The sequence below is a fragment of the Solanum dulcamara genome, chromosome 4 (genome assembly GCF_947179165.1).
Source record: "Solanum dulcamara chromosome 4, daSolDulc1.2, whole genome shotgun sequence".
NCBI classification, from domain to species: domain Eukaryota; kingdom Viridiplantae; phylum Streptophyta; class Magnoliopsida; order Solanales; family Solanaceae; genus Solanum; species Solanum dulcamara.
Window position 1 is genome coordinate 491,132 of NC_077240.1, and position 18,793 is coordinate 509,924.

Sequence of the window (18,793 nt, forward strand, 5' to 3'; positions counted from 1 at the left end):
TGTTGTTGTTGTATAATCTGAAAATAACTTATAAACTATAAAAAATAAATTGAGTTATCCCAACTTATTTTTATTAACTTATAAATTAAAAAATAAATTGTTTAAATTAAGTTAAGTCAAACAAGCACCAAAAACACACAAAGCCATTTTAAAATTTTAAAACATCCAAATATACGATATCAAAAATAATTTAAATATTATAATTTCTTTCCAAATATACTTTAGCTCGTTAAAAGTTTTGACATCACTATTCTTCGCCCATGTAAACTCCATCATGAGAATATTTGAAAGAATATATGCTACGTAATTTATTTTTAAGACAACTAATCAATTTTTTTTATCAAGTAGTATTAACTAACCATGTTATTATAATAACTACTTACCACATATTCAATTAAGATCATTTAGGTGACGCTATAAATTCATAATTTCAATCAAATAGTATAAATTTAATTCTGAATATTTTATACAATATGATATTATTTTATAACAACTTTCAAATAAAATAAATTAATTTAAAATTATAATCACAAGACTATTGTAATACGACCAACTATAATACAGTGCGCAATTGAAACGACTAGTGTTTAATGACTCTTGGGCTTGTAATACAGCCCATCTATATTGTTCCAACTAGTACAGCACCCATTATTGAAAAGGTATTTTACTTAAATTTCAGAGTAAAAAAGCTCAATTATAATTTATCTCGACTTTTTTGGTGATTATCCACATTTCCTTTTTTTTTCTTCAGATTTCTGATATATACGAATGCCGCTAATACATCACGATTTGATACATAAGTCTTTTTCATGATACATCGCTAGTTGATACATTTTGTGTTTGGTTTGTATCAACTAGCGATGTATCATGAGAAAAACTTATGTATCAAATCGCGATATATCAGTATCATTCCTATGTATCAAAAGAGGGATTTTTAAATTTTTTACAAATGATAGGGAATAATTAAAAATATAGAAATATAAGGTGTGTAATTTGTTATTTTTCCAAAAAAAAAGCAAGCAACTCTAAAAGAAGTAACTAAGCAGGACAGAAGGCAATAATTTCTTTTTTGTATTCTACTGTACATCTTAATAATTAATCTAATTTCCTAAATAACCCAAATTTTAATTTGTCAAAATTGTAGTTATAAGTATGATATACATATCGTGATTTTTTTCTGTTGTTATTTTAATCTGAAAAGTGTAGTTAGTATATAACAAATACTAAAATAAAAAGTTTCTTTTTAAAAATATACGTAACAATTGTCAGTCTCTCTCTAGATTAGCCTAAAAAAATTGCCAACTATGGAGCTTTAGCATCATGCTTGTTCACTGAAAGGACTCTAGTTATATTATTGTGGTGGCTGTGCTCAGTGGTCTAAGCCTAGGGCTAGCTAGCTAGCTTAATTTGAACTAATTTATAGTAGTATATTATAATTATTAATCAAAAGAAGAATATTAAACTTGTCCAGATTTTTCAATTTTGTTTTGATGATACAAATATAAGTCTACATCTTAATTAGTGTAGTGCACGTCCTTTTCAGCCAGTTATTCACACGTTACTCTCGGACTCATATCTCCAATTCTATCTATTTTGTTTTATCTTTTTCTTTTGGCTCATAACAATTAAATTCAAGTTTATGTATCATGTAAAATCATAGATAATTCCTTATTTTGAGACAACTATTCTTAGACTGATCACCAAGTATTAGATATTACCAATAATTAATTCGTTAGTTAACTTTGATGCAGTCGAGAGAAAGATGAGCCGACTTAATAGGCTGAAGAGTGGGCCGGGTGTGGAGCTGAAAGGGAAGTAGATTCAACATGCTAATTAAGTAATAAACTTGGGAGCAAGTTAAAGTTCGTAATATGATAAATTGAATTGATAAAGAAGAAGCCCAACGAAGAGATCATAAAATCTTACAATATTACAATTGTATAAACTGAGTAATAGATGAAATGGTACATACAGAGGAGGACTATTTAAACTCATCAGAAAATTCTTACACAATTATTGAGGAACAAGTATTGTGATTAGATATAATATAATTTCAGTTATGTATGCAAAAATAGTAAGAAGTGAAATTAAAGCAACTTTGGAGTAGGATGGATGCTTCCAAGCAAATAGCATATATATATATATAGCTAGTTCCAATAATGTAACACATGAATAGCAATAGTAACAAGCTGGAAAGTTTCATGCAACAGTCCAAAAATATACACAATTAGTGCAGCACATGCAGATCATCTTCTGTTACTTATATCAACATGGAGGATCACTTAATTAACTTGTGGGGACCAATTAATTAATACTGCATATAAAATATACTCAAAGTTAAGTAATGTTAAAGAGTTTTTTTTTTTCATGATAAGAAGCTACCTAAATAGTCATACTACTTGTAAAAGAAATTAAACTAGACCGTATATATATGAGATATAGTGCATGGCAGAGGCTTAGAAATTAAAAGCAACCTTTTAACTTTCTCATATTCCTATGAAAAAGCATCATGATTAAAAGTTCCCCCCACCATTTAAGTGATTCGTTGGACTTGATAGATAAAACTTGTATATCTCAAAAAAAGAGCAGATCCTCATTATAAACAATACAGGGTTCAAAACAAAATGTCTCTCTCATTTTTTTTTACACTTTATATTCAAAAGGACATATAGAAAAGAAAAGAAAACTGCCAGCATGCATACATGAATATTTTTTCATGCATTTATCTTAGTGTTCTTTTTTTTTTCCCACTGTCACCATGTCTATTTCTGAGCCAAGTCAAAATAAGTTAGGCAAATTGAAAGGGAATGAGCGAAAGAGAAAAGAAATGTCATGTCTTGTCCTTAATTTTATAATTTGAATAAGAGAATAATATTTTTAGATTTTTTATGTGTAAAGATGAAGATTTTTTAGGCGTTAAAATGAAAATCTTCGTAAGAAAAAGTATATATACACATTAATCATTATGCTAAGGTACTACTCTATCACATGCATGGATTTGAATGTACAAATCTGTAGTACTTGAGGACCCCGGCAATCTACTTTATTTCAAGTACTTATTATATTTCAAATAATTAAAAGAAAAAGTACTTGTGTCTAATGCCTACTGTTTACTTATTTGTATGCAACTGCTCGACCAATCAAAAGTTTTGGGTTTCAATATTAGATATGGACTTGTTTTGCTACAAAGTATTTTATTTGTGTAAAATTTCCTAACGTAAATATAAAATTTCGGTCTTATAAGAGACATGCATCCACACTTATGTTAGGATAGTTGTTTTATAACTTCGATCTCTTTATTTAATGATCTCAATTATTTTGTCTCTTCTTCTTTATAGTTGAAAACTCTCCAACTAGTCTCGATTGAGGATATATGTACGGTCGAATCTCGTTAATTTCTTGTATTATTTAGGCCTTATTTGTTTTCATTAAGATTCAGATGTCTATATCTGAATAAACATTTGAATATTAAAATGTGGATTTTAGATCTGAACACTGAATAATTAAGACTGTTTGTTTTAAATATTTGAATGTGCATATGAAATTAAACTTTTTCTTACAATAAAATATAGAAAAGATTTATTAAATAATACTAACATTTATGTACTCATCCCATTCACTGTTAGACATCATAATAGTATTGATTGTTGGATCATATATAAAGTTATTGGCATCCAAGCTTGTTATTTTTCTTGTATAGAAAAAACAACTAGATCTAGTGCTTATACCCCTTCCGCTGGGGGAACCGGGTATTCAATGGGCAATGAATCCAGATATTTACCCCTTTACGGAACTGAAACTGAGATTTCAGGATTTTTGCCGACTCAAGCGGGTAGTCCTTATTAGTCAAGCTTTGGCTCCCGAACGGGAACTGGATCCGTCCAAAGGTAAACGGATTCTCAATCTCAATCTGTATTTATTCAAAGTGGTTTTGTATTCGTATATGGGCGAGATAGTGCTTTTACCTTTTACTGGGTCATTAATGCATCAATGGAGTCAACTTATAATCATAACGATTCTTCATCTGTTCCATGAGTCTGTCTTATTCCATGAGTCTAGCTTCAAACTACTTCCAAGTCAATGATATTTCTTGAATACAATTTTCTAAAAAAGTCATATCTACCTCCAAATTCTTCCAAATTACTGTTGAATTTTCACTAGATTGTTCCATAGTTGAAATATTAAATATAATAAATATAACATAGGAACATATGCAACAAAAAATATCAAAACAAACAAAGATAGTTCTACAACGATAATATATCTAGTGTAATCTCACAAAGAATTTGATCATACAAAGTCTCTATAAATTTAGTAGCCTAAATTAAAATTTTAATAAAACACCTCAAGTATGTACATAGTTCAAAAACGATAATAAATCTAGTGTAATCTAACAAATGGATTTGATGATCGAAGAGAATTAATAAAATTAATGGCCTAAGATCGAATTCTAATAAGAAACCTCAAATATGTATACAAATCATAGCTAGTATATTTTTTCACTCAGAAACTTGATAAACATCAATACACCAAAAATATTATTGGAACAAGAGTTCTTGACAAACATCAATACATCCCATAAAAATTGTTAATATTAAAAAAAATATTTGTAAAGATTATGAAAACTTACCGGTTCAAGAGGAAAAAATTCGTGTTTGATTGAGAAAACAAAGGAAGAAAGTTTGTAGCAGTGAGAGCAAAGTCGTGCAAAGAGCAGAGAGGAGAGGCGCTATTTTTTTAATTGTATTTAATAAGTCTGAATGTTGTTAAGACTCTCCTACAGATTTGATTTGTTCCGATCTTTTCAGATCCATTAAGAGGCTTTTTAAAAAAGAAACAAATGGACTTAATGGGCTGAATATGAATGGTTCAGATTCAGACCTAAAAAACAAACGCACTTAATGGATTGAATCTGAATGATTAAGATTTAGACATTCAATAAGTGCAAACAAATATGGCCTTAGTCTTCTTTATTTGTTTTGTATGTGATTATGTGCTGGTTAATCATCAATATTTCACTTAAATTGTGTCCTTAATTTCCACATATTCTCATGTAGAAAAGTCCTTAACCTACTATCTGTATGTGATTTATGTGTGAATCTGCTAGTAATAGTAATAGGTTGCTTTCTGGTATAGCGTAAATGACCACTTTACATAAGACCATCTCCTAATCAAATTTAATGAGTGTTACAAAATTTAATCGAACTTAATATATAGTCCTTCTTCCCATATAGATTGAAGTTTATTAAAGAATGCTTGAAACTAAAGAAGAAAACGAAAATCAAAGTGAAAATGAAAACAAAAAGACATTTAATGATGAAGGAAAATCAAGTTATATATATAAAACAACATAATTCAACTTAATGACCAAATTTAGTTGTTAAATTTTTATTTTTAGTGCAAAAATCTAGTTGTTTATTATATTGATATTAAAAATAAGAAGAAAAAAAATCGTGGATGATAATTTTTACTGATTTTGCATCCTAATTATAAATATATATATGAAGTCGTTGACTATTAACACTTTGTTTGGATGGTTGTTACGTATTGTTTCATAATGTATCATAATGTATCATAATGTATTATATTGTATTGTATCGTACTCTATTGTTTTATTGAATACAGTATTTGAATAGATTGGATCGTTCTCCGTCGTTACATAATGTTACACATCCATGATTCGAATGGTAAAACTTACAAGAAAAGCAGGGTACGGGGTAGAGTTACTATATGGGTAAAAGATGAAATATAATTATTAAATAATAAATAAAGACAAAATGAGAAGAAAATATTAAGATAACGACGCAAACACACCAAATCGATCATTACATAAATGAGTTTTTTTATCGATGAATTTAAACGATACGATACAATAAAATTTAAGTAACAATCAAACCAAATATTATATTTAAACTAATAATATTATACAATACAATGAGTAACAACCATCCAAACAAGGTGTTATTTTCTCATGCTCAAAACTTACATTTCAAAAGACAAAATATATGTAATGACTGACCAAATTCTAACCATATAATTATGTAATGACTAACCATATAATTAAGCCCATATATTTATTAGTCAATTCAAAAGGTCGACTACATATAAGGAAAATACATTTGACCACGTGCAGTACCATGGTTGTCTCCTGAAATTTTATATTTCTAGCTAAATCAACTCGTAATTATTGCATTAAAATTTTAAAATTATTACTCCACAGTTAACAGTTCATGCAATGCCATCATTATAAATAAAAAAAATCATGTATAAAATATACTTCTCGTACGTAGGATGAGTCCAAATTATGTTATACGTAAGTACATTAAATCCTTTTACTTTTAGCAATATAATATATTTTCACTAAATTTAAATTTATATTTGAGGTAAAATGCTTTTTAAAAAAACGATTTTATATTTAATAGAGTTCGAATCTAAAACCTCTAATTAAAAATAAAAAACTATTTATTACAATATCAAAAGCCTTGTTGGTATCAATATATATCACTTCATTATTGAAGCATGAATGGAAAAAGTAAAATGAACGACTTCCTCTTAGCAGCATGCTGGAATTGGAAAATTGAAGAGAGCTGGAGCAAAAGCATCCTTTCCTTTTTTCCCTCTTTGAAAGTATATCCATTCATTGAATGACTAGATAAGTATGGGTTTTTAATACGCATACTAACACTGCTATAAAATAATAATAATAAAAAAATAATATATATATATATAGAGAGAGAGAGTCATTCTTAAATAGATAATTTCTTATTTTAATAAAATATTATGTAATGTTTGTATTCAAATTAGTGTCACATATATAAGTTAGCATTGATATTTCTCTTTATCTCGACATGATATGTTTTTTTCATCTTTTTTCTACATACAAATTAGAAATTTTTTGCATCTTTTTAAGTACAAACGATTCATTTATATAGAGAGGGGGGGGGGGGGGGAGAGAGTAAAACAAAACATTTACTGTGATGAAGTAAATGAAATAACATTCTGAAATAACAATATTGTATTAAATTAAAATATATGTTTTAATTTTTTTTATCTGTTACAGGAGTACTTGATTCTCTATACAAATTCTAATTTCGTAAAAGAAATTGAATCTCTTCATTGTGTCTTTACTATTACATTGATTTATTGTACTTTTTTAAACATTAATTAAATATTTTTAAAAATTATGAAAATGAAATATACAAAAGTTATGAAGAATATTGAAGAGTAGAAATTATAAGTAAAATGAAGATATATAAGTATAAGTTATAAATAAATTGAATGTATGATTTTATTTAATATTAAATACATTAATAATTATGCATTGATTTTATTTGTAAAAATAAATTAATGAATGTGAAAAAAATAAATTGGGGCGGGGGGCTGGGGGCTGGGGAGGAGGCAAAAAATGAACAAAATAAATAAATAAATGATCTGTGGGTGCATGAAAGATGCGTCACCTTATTATTTCAAAAATTGTAATTACGTAATATATAGATGATAGATTTTCTTAGTTATTTTATTGAGACGACATATTAAAATAACTTACATTGTTAAATTCATAAAGTAATTAAAATGTAAATGAAAAAAATTATAAATACAGTTTAAACCAAAAAAAAGGCAAATTGTTACATACGCAAAAGAAAACTGAAATCACATAATTAAGATTTTATTTTTTAATTATTTTTTCGAGCATAATAAAAATAAAATTCCTCATCATCATAATTTTTTGATTCAAATGGGATAATTATACTAATTGTACTTCATAACAAAAAAATAATAGGATAGTAAAGGACCAAATGAGTTGCATTGTCAATACATATAACTAAGTTATTAATACAAATCAAAGTTTTAAAAAAATCTAGCAAAAGTAATCCCTTATTATGCTTCAAAAAAAGTTTTTCTTCTACAAATAGGGGTGTCAAATACTCAAAGTAGATATAATTAATAAATGGATGAGTCATTACTTGAGTTGAACTAGATTGAGCTAAAGATGAGCTAACAAACCCGCCTACAATAACAACAAACCCAGTATAATTCCATAATGTGGGGTCTGGGGAGGGTAGAGTGTACGCAGACCTAACCCCCACCTTGAAAGGTAGGGCGGATGTTTCCGAAAGACCTTCGGCTTTAAGAGAGGACAAGATAAAAGGTCAGATAGAGGCAAACATATAAAAAACAAGATGAAAACAGGAATAGCAAAAGGGAAAGTCGTGATAGAGTGGTACGGGAAGAAAGAGGCATAACTACAATAAATAAGATAAGATAAAATAGATAAGACAGTCAAAGTACAACGGCGCCACAACTATAAACAGCAATACAATGCAGAAATCAAAAGGCAATAAACAATGAGCAGAACTACAATTACTATGGTGCAAAGGATGAATCACTTAGCCTTTTATCCTAATCTGAGTCCTCCACAAAGGAAATTATAGTGCGCTAATGCGCCTACTAATAGGGTAGGATAACGCGACTATGTACTAGCCTTCTACTCGAATGCGGGTCCTCCACACACTCCTATCTAAGGTCATGTCCTTGGTAAGCTGTAACTGCGCCATGTCTTGTCTAATCACCTCTCCCCAATATTTCTTCGGCCTACCCCTACCTCTTCTGAAATCATCCATGGCCAACCTCTCACACCTCCTCACTGGGGCATCTGTGTCTCTCCTCTTCACATGCCCAAACCACCTAAGTCGCATTTTCCGCATCTTGTCTTCCACTGAGGCCACTCCTACCTTGTCCCGAATAGCCTCACTTCTAATCCTGTCGCTCCTGGTATGCCCACACATCCATCTCAACATTCTCATCTCGGCTACTTTCATCTTTTGAATGTGAGAGACCTTAATTGGCCAACACTCCGCCCCATATAACATAGCCGGTCTAACAACCACTTTGTAGAACTTGCCCTTAAGTTGTGGTGGCACCTTCTTGTCACAGAGCACCCCGGAAGCGAGTCTCCATTTCATCCACCCTGCCCCAATACGATGTGTGACATCGTCGTCAATCTCCCCGCTGCCTTGCATGATAGACCCCAGGTACTTGAAACTACCTTTCTTTTGGATGACCTGGTCACCAAGCATAATTTCCGCGCCAACCTCATGTGGTGTCTCACTGAACTTGCACTCTAAGTACTCTGTCTTGGTCCTACTCAGCTTAAACCCTTTAGACTCCAGGGTGTGTCTCCAATCCTCTAGCTTAGCGTTAACTCCGCTACGAGTCTCATCGATCAGGACTATATCGTCCGCAAAAAGCATACACCATGGCACCTCACCTTGAATTTATCGCGTCAATACATCCATCACCAAGGCAAATAAAAATGGACTAAGGGTTGATCCTTGATGTAACCCCATCACAACTGGGAAGTGCTCTGAGTCTCCTCCTACTGTTCTTACCCTGATTTTGTCACCCTCATACATATCCTTGATCACTCTAATGTACGCCACCGGTACACCTTTAGCCTCCAAACATCTTCATAGTATTTCTCATGGAACTTTATCGTAAGCCTTTTCTAGATCAATGAATACCATATGCAAGTCTCTCTTTCTCTCCTTATACTGCTCTATCAGTCTCCTCATAAGATGGATAGCTTCAGTACTGGTTCTCTGAAATAGACACGCCTCTCCTAACCCTCATCTCCACCACTTTTTTCCACACTTTCATAGTATGGCTTAGAAGCTTGATACCCCTATAGTTGTTGCAACTCTGGATATCCCCCTTGTTTTTGTATAGAGGGATTAGTACGCTCGACCTCCATTCTTCGGGCATCGTTGCTGTCCTAAAGATGACATTAAATAACCTAGTCAGGCACTCCAAACCTACCGGGCTCGTGCTCTTCCAAAATTCACCAGAGATCTCGTCAGGTCCGGTCGCTCTTCCCCAGCGCATCCTACGCACAGCACCCTTAAGCTCTTCGACCGAAATACTCCTGCAACACTCACCAACGCGAAGCCTCCCTGTATGTTCCAAACCCGCCTAATCTTTACTAAATTCTAATAATTTTTTGTTTTTGTATTGTATATATCATATTAAATAAAAAAATCTTTTTAAAAATATCACAAGATTTTTCATTTGGTGCCTCACTTTTTGCCACCCTATACTTCTTGCTTTCTTGTCTTAGTAACTGTTCATCTTTTCTGTAAAAAAGAATTTCTAAGTGTTAAAACAATAATTTTTTTTATTTTCAACGAATTGAATCTGTCTTGATTCGATCAATAATGAGATTCTTCACTTGAAAAAGATTTTGTGACATAGACGTCCAATACGATCAGTCAGTTGGTTCAATTAGTAGATGATGAGATTCTCAATCAGACACAAATTTTAGATAAGCTGAATTGGATAATTCAAAATGAATTGAATTTAACAAATAAGCATGTTAATAAGTCACCCAAATTTAAAAATATTAAGCGTTTATATTTTCCTGAACTAATTCTAACACCTATCTACAAATGTTATTACAATTATCTAAGCTATAGTAATTTTCTTTTAACATAGTATAGTTTTGAGAGTTGGGACAGCAGAAAGTATGAAGACTGAAAAGGGGGTCAGATTTGGCATAAAATGGCAAAAAGAAAAATGGTATAATAGTGTGATTGTGGAGATATTTTTTGAATGATTCAATGAGTGATGACTGATAAGTCCTGAAATAAAGAAACTTTATAGCATTTCACTGTCACATTTAATCCAATCATTACTATAGCTCATTCATGCATATTCAATTTAAGAAAAGCTTGCAGATTTAGTCCAAAACGTTTCCCAAATTTTTGATTTAGTCCTCAAACTTTAAACTTTGGTAAATTCATCCTAGAATATCAAACTTTGTTCCTCAGGGAAGTACTATTTGATTGATTAAATAGTGGAAAATACTTTATTATAGTATAATAGTTAATATTCAACTATTTGCTCTTCCAAATTAAACTAGAATATATATATATATATACTAATAAAGACAATGGTCAATCACTATATGTCATACACAAATAAAGACATTTTTTTTCCTAAAGTAAAGACATCTACATTTTATATTAAGTTATAACACTTGTATGGTAAAAGACGTCTATTTTTTGACAATTTCTTTTTGAGGCTATCTTAGTCACAAAGGTTTAAATATATGGTAATAATGGACTTAGGGGTCATTTGATATATGGAATTCAATTAGATTGACTTGGACTTATCTTCGTGTTTGGTGTATTTTTTTTTAAGTAAACAAGAATGTTTTATTACCTGTAATTTACAAACATACTTCTAATATATTCTTTCATTTATAATTTTTTTTTCCTAAGGGTCTTCAAATGCATTGGACTCGTAATAGCTTTTTGACCAAAATAAACTACAAATTAGACTTGCCAAACTAAAATTACAAGTAAGACTAGTCCAATCTGCCAAAGAGGGAAAATGATATTTTTGTTTATAAGGTAATTTATCTTTTCATTGGGATAGGTTAACAATTCAAATGGCATGCTAAATGACCGAGTACCAATTCAATAGAAGTGACATGTAAAATAGTAAGCAATATTCATCTTTTCCTAATTGTTGAAAAGGAAAAAACAGAGTATATTTCACATTCACCAGGCTTCGTCGGAGCAGCCATTTTTTTCTTATCTTCCTATAAACGGACGAAATCTGTGCTGGCAAAGATTCCATCTTTGTCCCTCTAACACTTTGGGGTGGTTGGGTAAGTGATGCTTCTTTCTCTTTACCCTTCATTCGTTGATCCATCCCTCTCTGTTTCTCCACTAATTCTCTCACTCTACCATCACCATGACTTGTTTCTTTATCTCCCTAATTCCCCTTTTTTTTATTAAATAATCGTTAATTCCCTTTTCTTGTTTAAGAATTCCCCAATTTTTAATTACTCATTTTCTTGGAATTATGGGGTGCGCAACGTCTAAGCATGATGACTTGCCGGCGGTGGCTCTATGTCGTGAACGTTGCACCTTTTTAGATCAAGCCATTCACCACCGTTACGCTTTTGCTGAAGCCCATGTAGCTTATCTTCACTCTTTGAAATCCGTCGGCGGTTCTCTTCATCGGTTTTTCGAACATGATCTCGATCTTTCTACTTCATCCTCTGGTAGTCCTCTTTCTCCGATTCTCAATCTCCCCGCTCATCGGAAAGGTGAACTTCCAGAATCTTCCACTGCCCTTCCTCATCCAGTTAAAAAACCTGCTGCTGCCATTCACCACCGTCACGATTCTCACTCTAGTTCCGGTTCACACCTTCACTTCCACTCTGAATCGGAGGAAGATGATGACTCCGGTTCCGAGTCTTTGCATCACCATACGGAGACCCCTACTCATGGTAATCAGTATGGTCAGTTCACTTATGCTGATCATGAAACCCTAGGATTCGGAGCACCACCACATCAAGTTGGTGGGGGTGGGGGATTCGGAGCACCATATCAAGTCGGTGGGGGTGGTGGTGGATTCGGAGCACCATATCAAGTCGGTGGGGGTGGTGGGTTCGGACCACCATATCAAGTCGGTGGTGGTGGGTTCGGGCCACCATATCAAGTCGGCGAGGCTGGTAGTGGGTACGGAGCACCATATCAAGTTGGTGGTGGTGGTGGTGGTGGGTTTATGCATATGAATTACATGAGGAAGCAGACGACGCCCTCGGTGACTTATCATCAACGACCCATAAGTCCGGAGACTGTTCGAATGGGTGAAGCGTCTTCTTCCTATTACCCTTCTCCATATCCCAATAGTAATAACCCTAATTCTTACAACAACTATCCGAATTATCCCAATTACGGTGGCGAGTTTTTTTCCTCGTCGATTCAAAGGCCGTACGGTGTTTCATCTCAGCCGGTGCCGTCTGGAGCTGGGCCTTCATCAGCGCCGTCAACTTCGAAACCGCCTCCCCCTCCGCCCTCTCCACCGAGGAGCTCACCTTGGGATTTTCTGAACCCTTTTGAGACTTTTGAAAGCAATAATTACCCTACACCATATACGCCAAGCCGAGACTCCAGAGAGGTGAGGGAAGAAGAAGGTATCCCTGATTTGGAAGACGAGGACTTTGAGCACGAGGTTGTTAAGGAAGTTCACGGACATCAGAAGTTTGTCGAAGGGGAAAGCGAAGGCCATGGAGGGAACCATTCAAAAGCAGTGGCAGAGGAGGAGAGAGAGAAGCAAAGTGATTCGGAGTCGTTATACCATGGGAGGCCAAGTGCATCAATGGAGAATGAGCAGGTGGAGTTTGAGGTACACGTTGTGGATAAGAAAGTGGTAGATGAAGAAGAAAAGTCAGGGCATGGGGGAAATGTTACTGGGTTCAAAGCTCGTGCATTCAAGGACGACTCAGATGTTGTGAAAGAGATTCAGGTTCAATTTGAGCTAGCTTCTGAATCTGGAAATGAGCTTGTTAAGATGCTGGAGGTTGGAAAGCTTCCCCACAATCGTAAGAACGCCACATATCAAGGTACTTGTTGTGATCTCAAGTTTTAATTTTTATGCCTTCCACACATCTAGGTACTTCATTGTGATATCAAATTAAGTTTTTTTTTTTGTTATTCATCATTATGCTCGAGAGATTTGCGGATGAGAATACTGTTTTGTTTGTGAATGAAGTCTAAGTCTTGCTGTTGCACAGTATACTGGACATGTTAGTAATTTGATTTTAAGGCTGTCTCAGTTAATTTTTAACTTCTATTTCTTGGGAATTCGTGGAGACAGTGTCTTCCAAGATGTTGCATGCAATTTCACCTTCATTATCCGTAGTGTCATCACAACCTTCTACGTCAAAGAATGCCGCAATTCAGAATACTGATCCTGCTGCTTCAGACGTGGAAGGAGATGTTAGTTTAAGGTACAAGAACCTTTCGTCAACGTTAAACAAGCTGTACCTCTGGGAGAAGAAACTGTATCAGGAGGTTAAGGTATTATTTCGTTTTTTAGGTTGTCTATTTTTTCAATTGTTTGTTATAAACATCCTTTGGACTTCTTCTTCTTTTAGGAGGGGCAGTATTTACTGGTTTAGTTTTTTTTTTTTTTTTTTTTTTTTTTACTCTGAGTAGCTCAAGTGATTGGAGTATTCAAAATAGTTTCTTCTTCATCTGTGATTATTGTCTCATTACCTCTCTTGGCATGTCTTGCAAGTGGTAATCAAGTGGTTTAATTGTTACTTGGCATTCAATTCATTTGAAGCTTTATGGATAATCTCAAAAAATCTGTGATAATTCAGAGATGCAAATTGAATACATCTGAACTTGCTATCAATCTACTGTTATTTGCTTATTTTGAATTTTAGCAGAAATAGTCTATAAACTTCTGTGGCTAGTGCTGCTTATATTTTGCTTGTATTTCCTCTTCCTGGGAACTTTGTGGAAGACATTTTCTCTGAAGAGGATTTGAAGCTTATGGGTTCCCAACTAGGAGCCTGTTAGATTGACTTATTTTAAGTGATTTTAAGCCAAAATAGCTTCTTTAACGCTTTGTGGTTTGGGTAAAATACAAAAAGTTCTTTTAGGCATTTTTTTAAAAGCCAAAAAGCCAAAAAGAAGCTAAAAATCATAAGTTAGAATTCCTAAGTTATGAGACAAAAGCTATTATCTCATCCAAACAAGCTCTAGGTCTGCTTCTCGGTTGGTTCGATATAACTTTATATGTTATCAATTTGGTTTATCAGTTATCGATTTGTTAACATGCTTAACCGATAATTAAATCAATAAGATTTCCGTCATCGGTTAATTGGTTAGTAGTGCCTAATGATTTGGTTATCAGTTTAACTGATAATAAAATGTCTTCTAGGTGCCAACCATTCAGTTATCAATTAACTGATAACCCGATATCAATAACCAATAACATTTTTATGGTTCAATTCATTGGTTAAACCAAAATTTGCACACTCCTGTTTCTAGCAATTTCAAATTAATATACAATAGGTACCGAATAAAGTAACGAGATGTTCAGTATATATTTAAAAAATAATAAACCGCTATATATTATGTCAATAGTTAGGAAAATTAAGAGAAACTTTATTTTTATTATAAGAGGAAAATAAAAAGACTGAGGAAGAAGAATGAAGGACTTGACGATGGCTAGGCAACAGCAAAATGGAAGAACCAACAACAATTTTTAGAACCCTAAGCTTTTCTGACTTTCCATTTTCTCTTTGATTTCATAATTAATTTGGAAAATTTGAGTAATACCTTCCTCAAGTTTTAAATTTGGTTGTGATATCTTTCAGCAAGTTTCCATCGGATGAGAAAAAAAACTCGCTGGTTAGTTTTGTCGGGCCTTAAAGAGTACTTTGTCGGTCCTTAAAGACCCCTTCGATCACGTCATCCCCATGAGACAAAGGTTGCTGTAGTGCTTGGTGTAGTTCACATTAATTTAAAACATATGCGGAAATAGTATTGACAATTTGTTTCCTGTGATATAATACTTTCCTTTGCTTATTGTGGCTGTTTTCCAGTCTGAGGAGAAGATAAGGGTGCTTCATGAAAGGAAGTCTGAAAAGCTGAAGCGATTAGATCAAAAGGGTGCTGAGGCTCACAAGCTCGACATGACAAGACAATTGGTTAGAAGTCTCTCCACAAAAATTAGAATTGCGATTCAGGTTGTCGATAAGATCTCTGAGAAGATAAACAAGATGAGGGATGAAGAGTTATGGCCGCAACTGAATGTACTTATTCAGGGGTATGTCTTTTTTCTGAGTCTTTTTTTGATAACATGTCTTTTTCTGAGTCTTCTGGATTAGTCGGATACCTTATGTTTAATGAGATATAAAAGAACTCTCTGTCTGGGTTGGCTATCATTAGATTTTGTAGATGCACTGGATGGAAGAGAAAAAATATTGGTTTGCCCCATTTTGGTTACTGTTTCTGATTTGTATTCCAAGGTTATTTGTACGTCTCCAAGCTACTGCACCATCTAAAGTCTTGTATATTGATCTCCCTGAATGATAAATTGATATGGATATAAATGCGATGTTCTTGTTACATGTATCATTCCAGTGGACGAAAACCTGTAGAGATTAAAGCTTTTAAAACTTTCTTGTGATGATTTTTTCAAGTACTTTTGTATTAAGTGTTCTACCTCAGTAACTGCTTAAAACTTTTTCATTAGCATATAGTAGTTGCATAAAACTGTTTTTTCGTGCAAAATTCAAATCTGCTTGTTTATTCCTAGTTTTGAGGGGTTAGAGAATGTTTTTGTAATCTGAGAAACATCCTTTTAATCCTAGTTTCTTTTGACGCACGCATGGTTCCAATTGGTATAAAAGATTGGGTGTCTTTCATTGAGAATCGTGTATTTTTGTAGGTCTTCTACTTTTCGGTATACCACTTGTATAGGCGAGGTTTTTTGTGCTCCCAGCTTTGTTGAACGTATTATAACTCACTTTTTTTTTAAAAAAAAAAAGTTGGCTTGTTTATAAGAATGTGGAAGTTATGACCTACATATTCAGCCTTCACAAACACACATTCTACTGTATTTATTAGAAAGTCGAGGGTGGATGAATGTATAGCTGCTTGTGAATTGTGATACTCCTGAAGAGGATTCTTTCTTTCACTAAAAACTGAACGCAACATCTGGAGTTTCAAATGCATCAGTCAATTACTGCTGGGCAATCTCTTATGGGATGCTGGGATTTATCGTGATATAATGCCCTATTCCTAGTTCTGTCGGATAGTTTAGAGATTTTTCAGCTGACCTTTTATCTCTTTTAGGCCAAATATTCATCTAATGCAAGTTTCTCTTATGTGGATTCTCTATGTAGGTTAAGTAAAATGTGGAAAGGCATGCTTGAGTGTCATCGTAACCAATGCCAGGCTATTGGAGAAGCCAAAAAATTAGATGCCATTGCATCTCACAAACACTTGAGTGATGCTCATCTTGAAGCCACTCTGCAGCTTGAACATGAGCTTTTGAACTGGACTTTGAGATTCTCTTGCTGGGTGAATGCACAGAAGGGCTATGTGAGAGCACTAAACACTTGGCTCATGAAATGTCTTCTGTATGTGCCCGAGGAAACAGCCGATGGAAGAGTTCCCTTTTCTCCAGGCAGGATTGGTGCTCCCCCAATTTTTGTTATCTGTAATCAGTGGTCACAAACCATTGAAGGAGTTTCTGAGAAAGAGGTTATTGACTGTATGCGAGATTTCGCATCAAATGTCCTTCAGCTATGGAAGCGAGATAAACATGAAATGCGGCAAAGGATGATGGTGCACAAGGATATGGAGAGAAAAGTGAAGAACCTTGAGAGGGAGGACCAGAAGATACAAAAGGGGATTCATGCACTGGACAAAAGAATAGTATTCATTTCTGGGGATGAAACTGGTCTCTCATTAAATAGGCATGTCGTTTACCAGAGTGACACAAGCAAAAATAGTAGCCTTCAGGTTGGTCTGAGACATATTTTTGAGGCCATGGAAAGGTTTACTGCCAAATCCTTGAAGGTTTACGAGGAGCTTTTGCAACGCATTGAAGAGGATGATCTGGCTTGAAGAGCATGAGAAATTGGTCTAGCACTACCTTTAGAAGGTTATGTCTTCTGGGTGCCTGTTATTATGCTACTGTTGGAGGTTATTGAACTTCCAGACAGGGGACAATGTGAAATGGAGCAACAGAAACCTTGTTGGCTTTCTCTGCTCTTGCTGTAGCATCATCACAGCCTTGATCAGTCTCAGTGGGGAACCGGGGTTTATGGCAGATGTATTGCCTGATGATGTGCCTTTTGAGGTTGTTGCAGCGGGATATTTTTGCCTATGTCAGAACAGAGATTCTTGAATCTTCAATTTTAGAAGTCTCCTTGGGTCTTGAATATTGCAGTGATTGATACATCAGCAAGTACCCTGTTTTTTCAGGGGTAGGGCTCCAACGAGGGGATTAAACCTAGGATAGGCACCAATCCTCAAGTCATTAATGTGCTTACCGGAGGGGACCTGAGCTAGTGGAGATGTATATATTACTAAATGTCATGCCTCTGTTAAATGTGAGTATTTATGACCTTGGCGCTAAGTGGCATGGTGGTAGTTCGCCCCATTGGCTCCACTGAGGCTTCAAGTGTGCCCTACATGGTGGCCAGCTGATCCCTGTGGCAACTTTGGTAGCCACCGACTAAATTGAGCCAGACCGGGAACTCTGTGCTACTGGAGCTGCTATTGGGTTGGTATTTTGAGAAAATGATTGTTAGAGATATCGGAGCTGTGTCAGGCCATGTTCATATACAGATGAGCAGCATTCTTGTGATAATTGCAAATAAGCAAGGGTGGCATCTAGTGGTGGCAAATGGGCGGGTTGAAAATGGGTCAACATAAAATGGGTAATAATTCAACCCGCCCATATTTTTATATGGGTAAAAATGGGTTGGGTAACAAATGGGTTGGGTAAAATACTAGTTTACCCATATTTATCAATATTTTAATGAGTAAAGAGTACTTTACTTTATAATTCAATATGGAGAAAATATTATAATCTTATTTTGGATGAAAAATGTTGACAATATTTTATTTAATTTGTTTGTAGCCTAAAATTAAATCTGACACTCATTACGGAATCGAGACACGACTTCGAATCAGATTTAGGACCTGACTTTCAAATTAGGATTCGACACAGGACTGACCGCGATCCCTAACTCGAGACCCAACATTTGAATCGGGATTTGATCCCGGCATCTAAATAGGGATCCGACCCTAACTCTCGACTCTCAATTGAGACCCAACTTTTGAATTCGAAGTCGATTCCGACACTCGACCCTAGATCCAACTTTTAAATTGGAATTTGACCCCGAGATCCGACTTCGATGATGGATTTGAAATTCTATCTCGAAATTTGATTTGGGACTCGATCTCGATTC

At 34.1% G+C, this 18,793-nt stretch overlaps 1 protein-coding gene across 1 annotated transcript; it reads left to right on the plus strand.

The window, feature by feature from the left end:
- Positions 1–11,472: 11,472 nt before the first annotated feature.
- Positions 11,473–18,416, plus strand: LOC129885269 (protein ALTERED PHOSPHATE STARVATION RESPONSE 1-like). Its single transcript, XM_055959483.1, has 4 exons — positions 11,473–13,414; positions 13,669–13,871; positions 15,410–15,633; positions 16,715–18,416. The coding sequence occupies exons 1-4, from the start codon at positions 11,866–11,868 to the stop codon at positions 17,439–17,441; spliced, it is 2,703 nt and encodes a 900-aa protein (XP_055815458.1). The 5' UTR covers positions 11,473–11,865; the 3' UTR covers positions 17,442–18,416.
- The last annotated feature ends 377 nt before the right edge of the window (positions 18,417–18,793 follow it).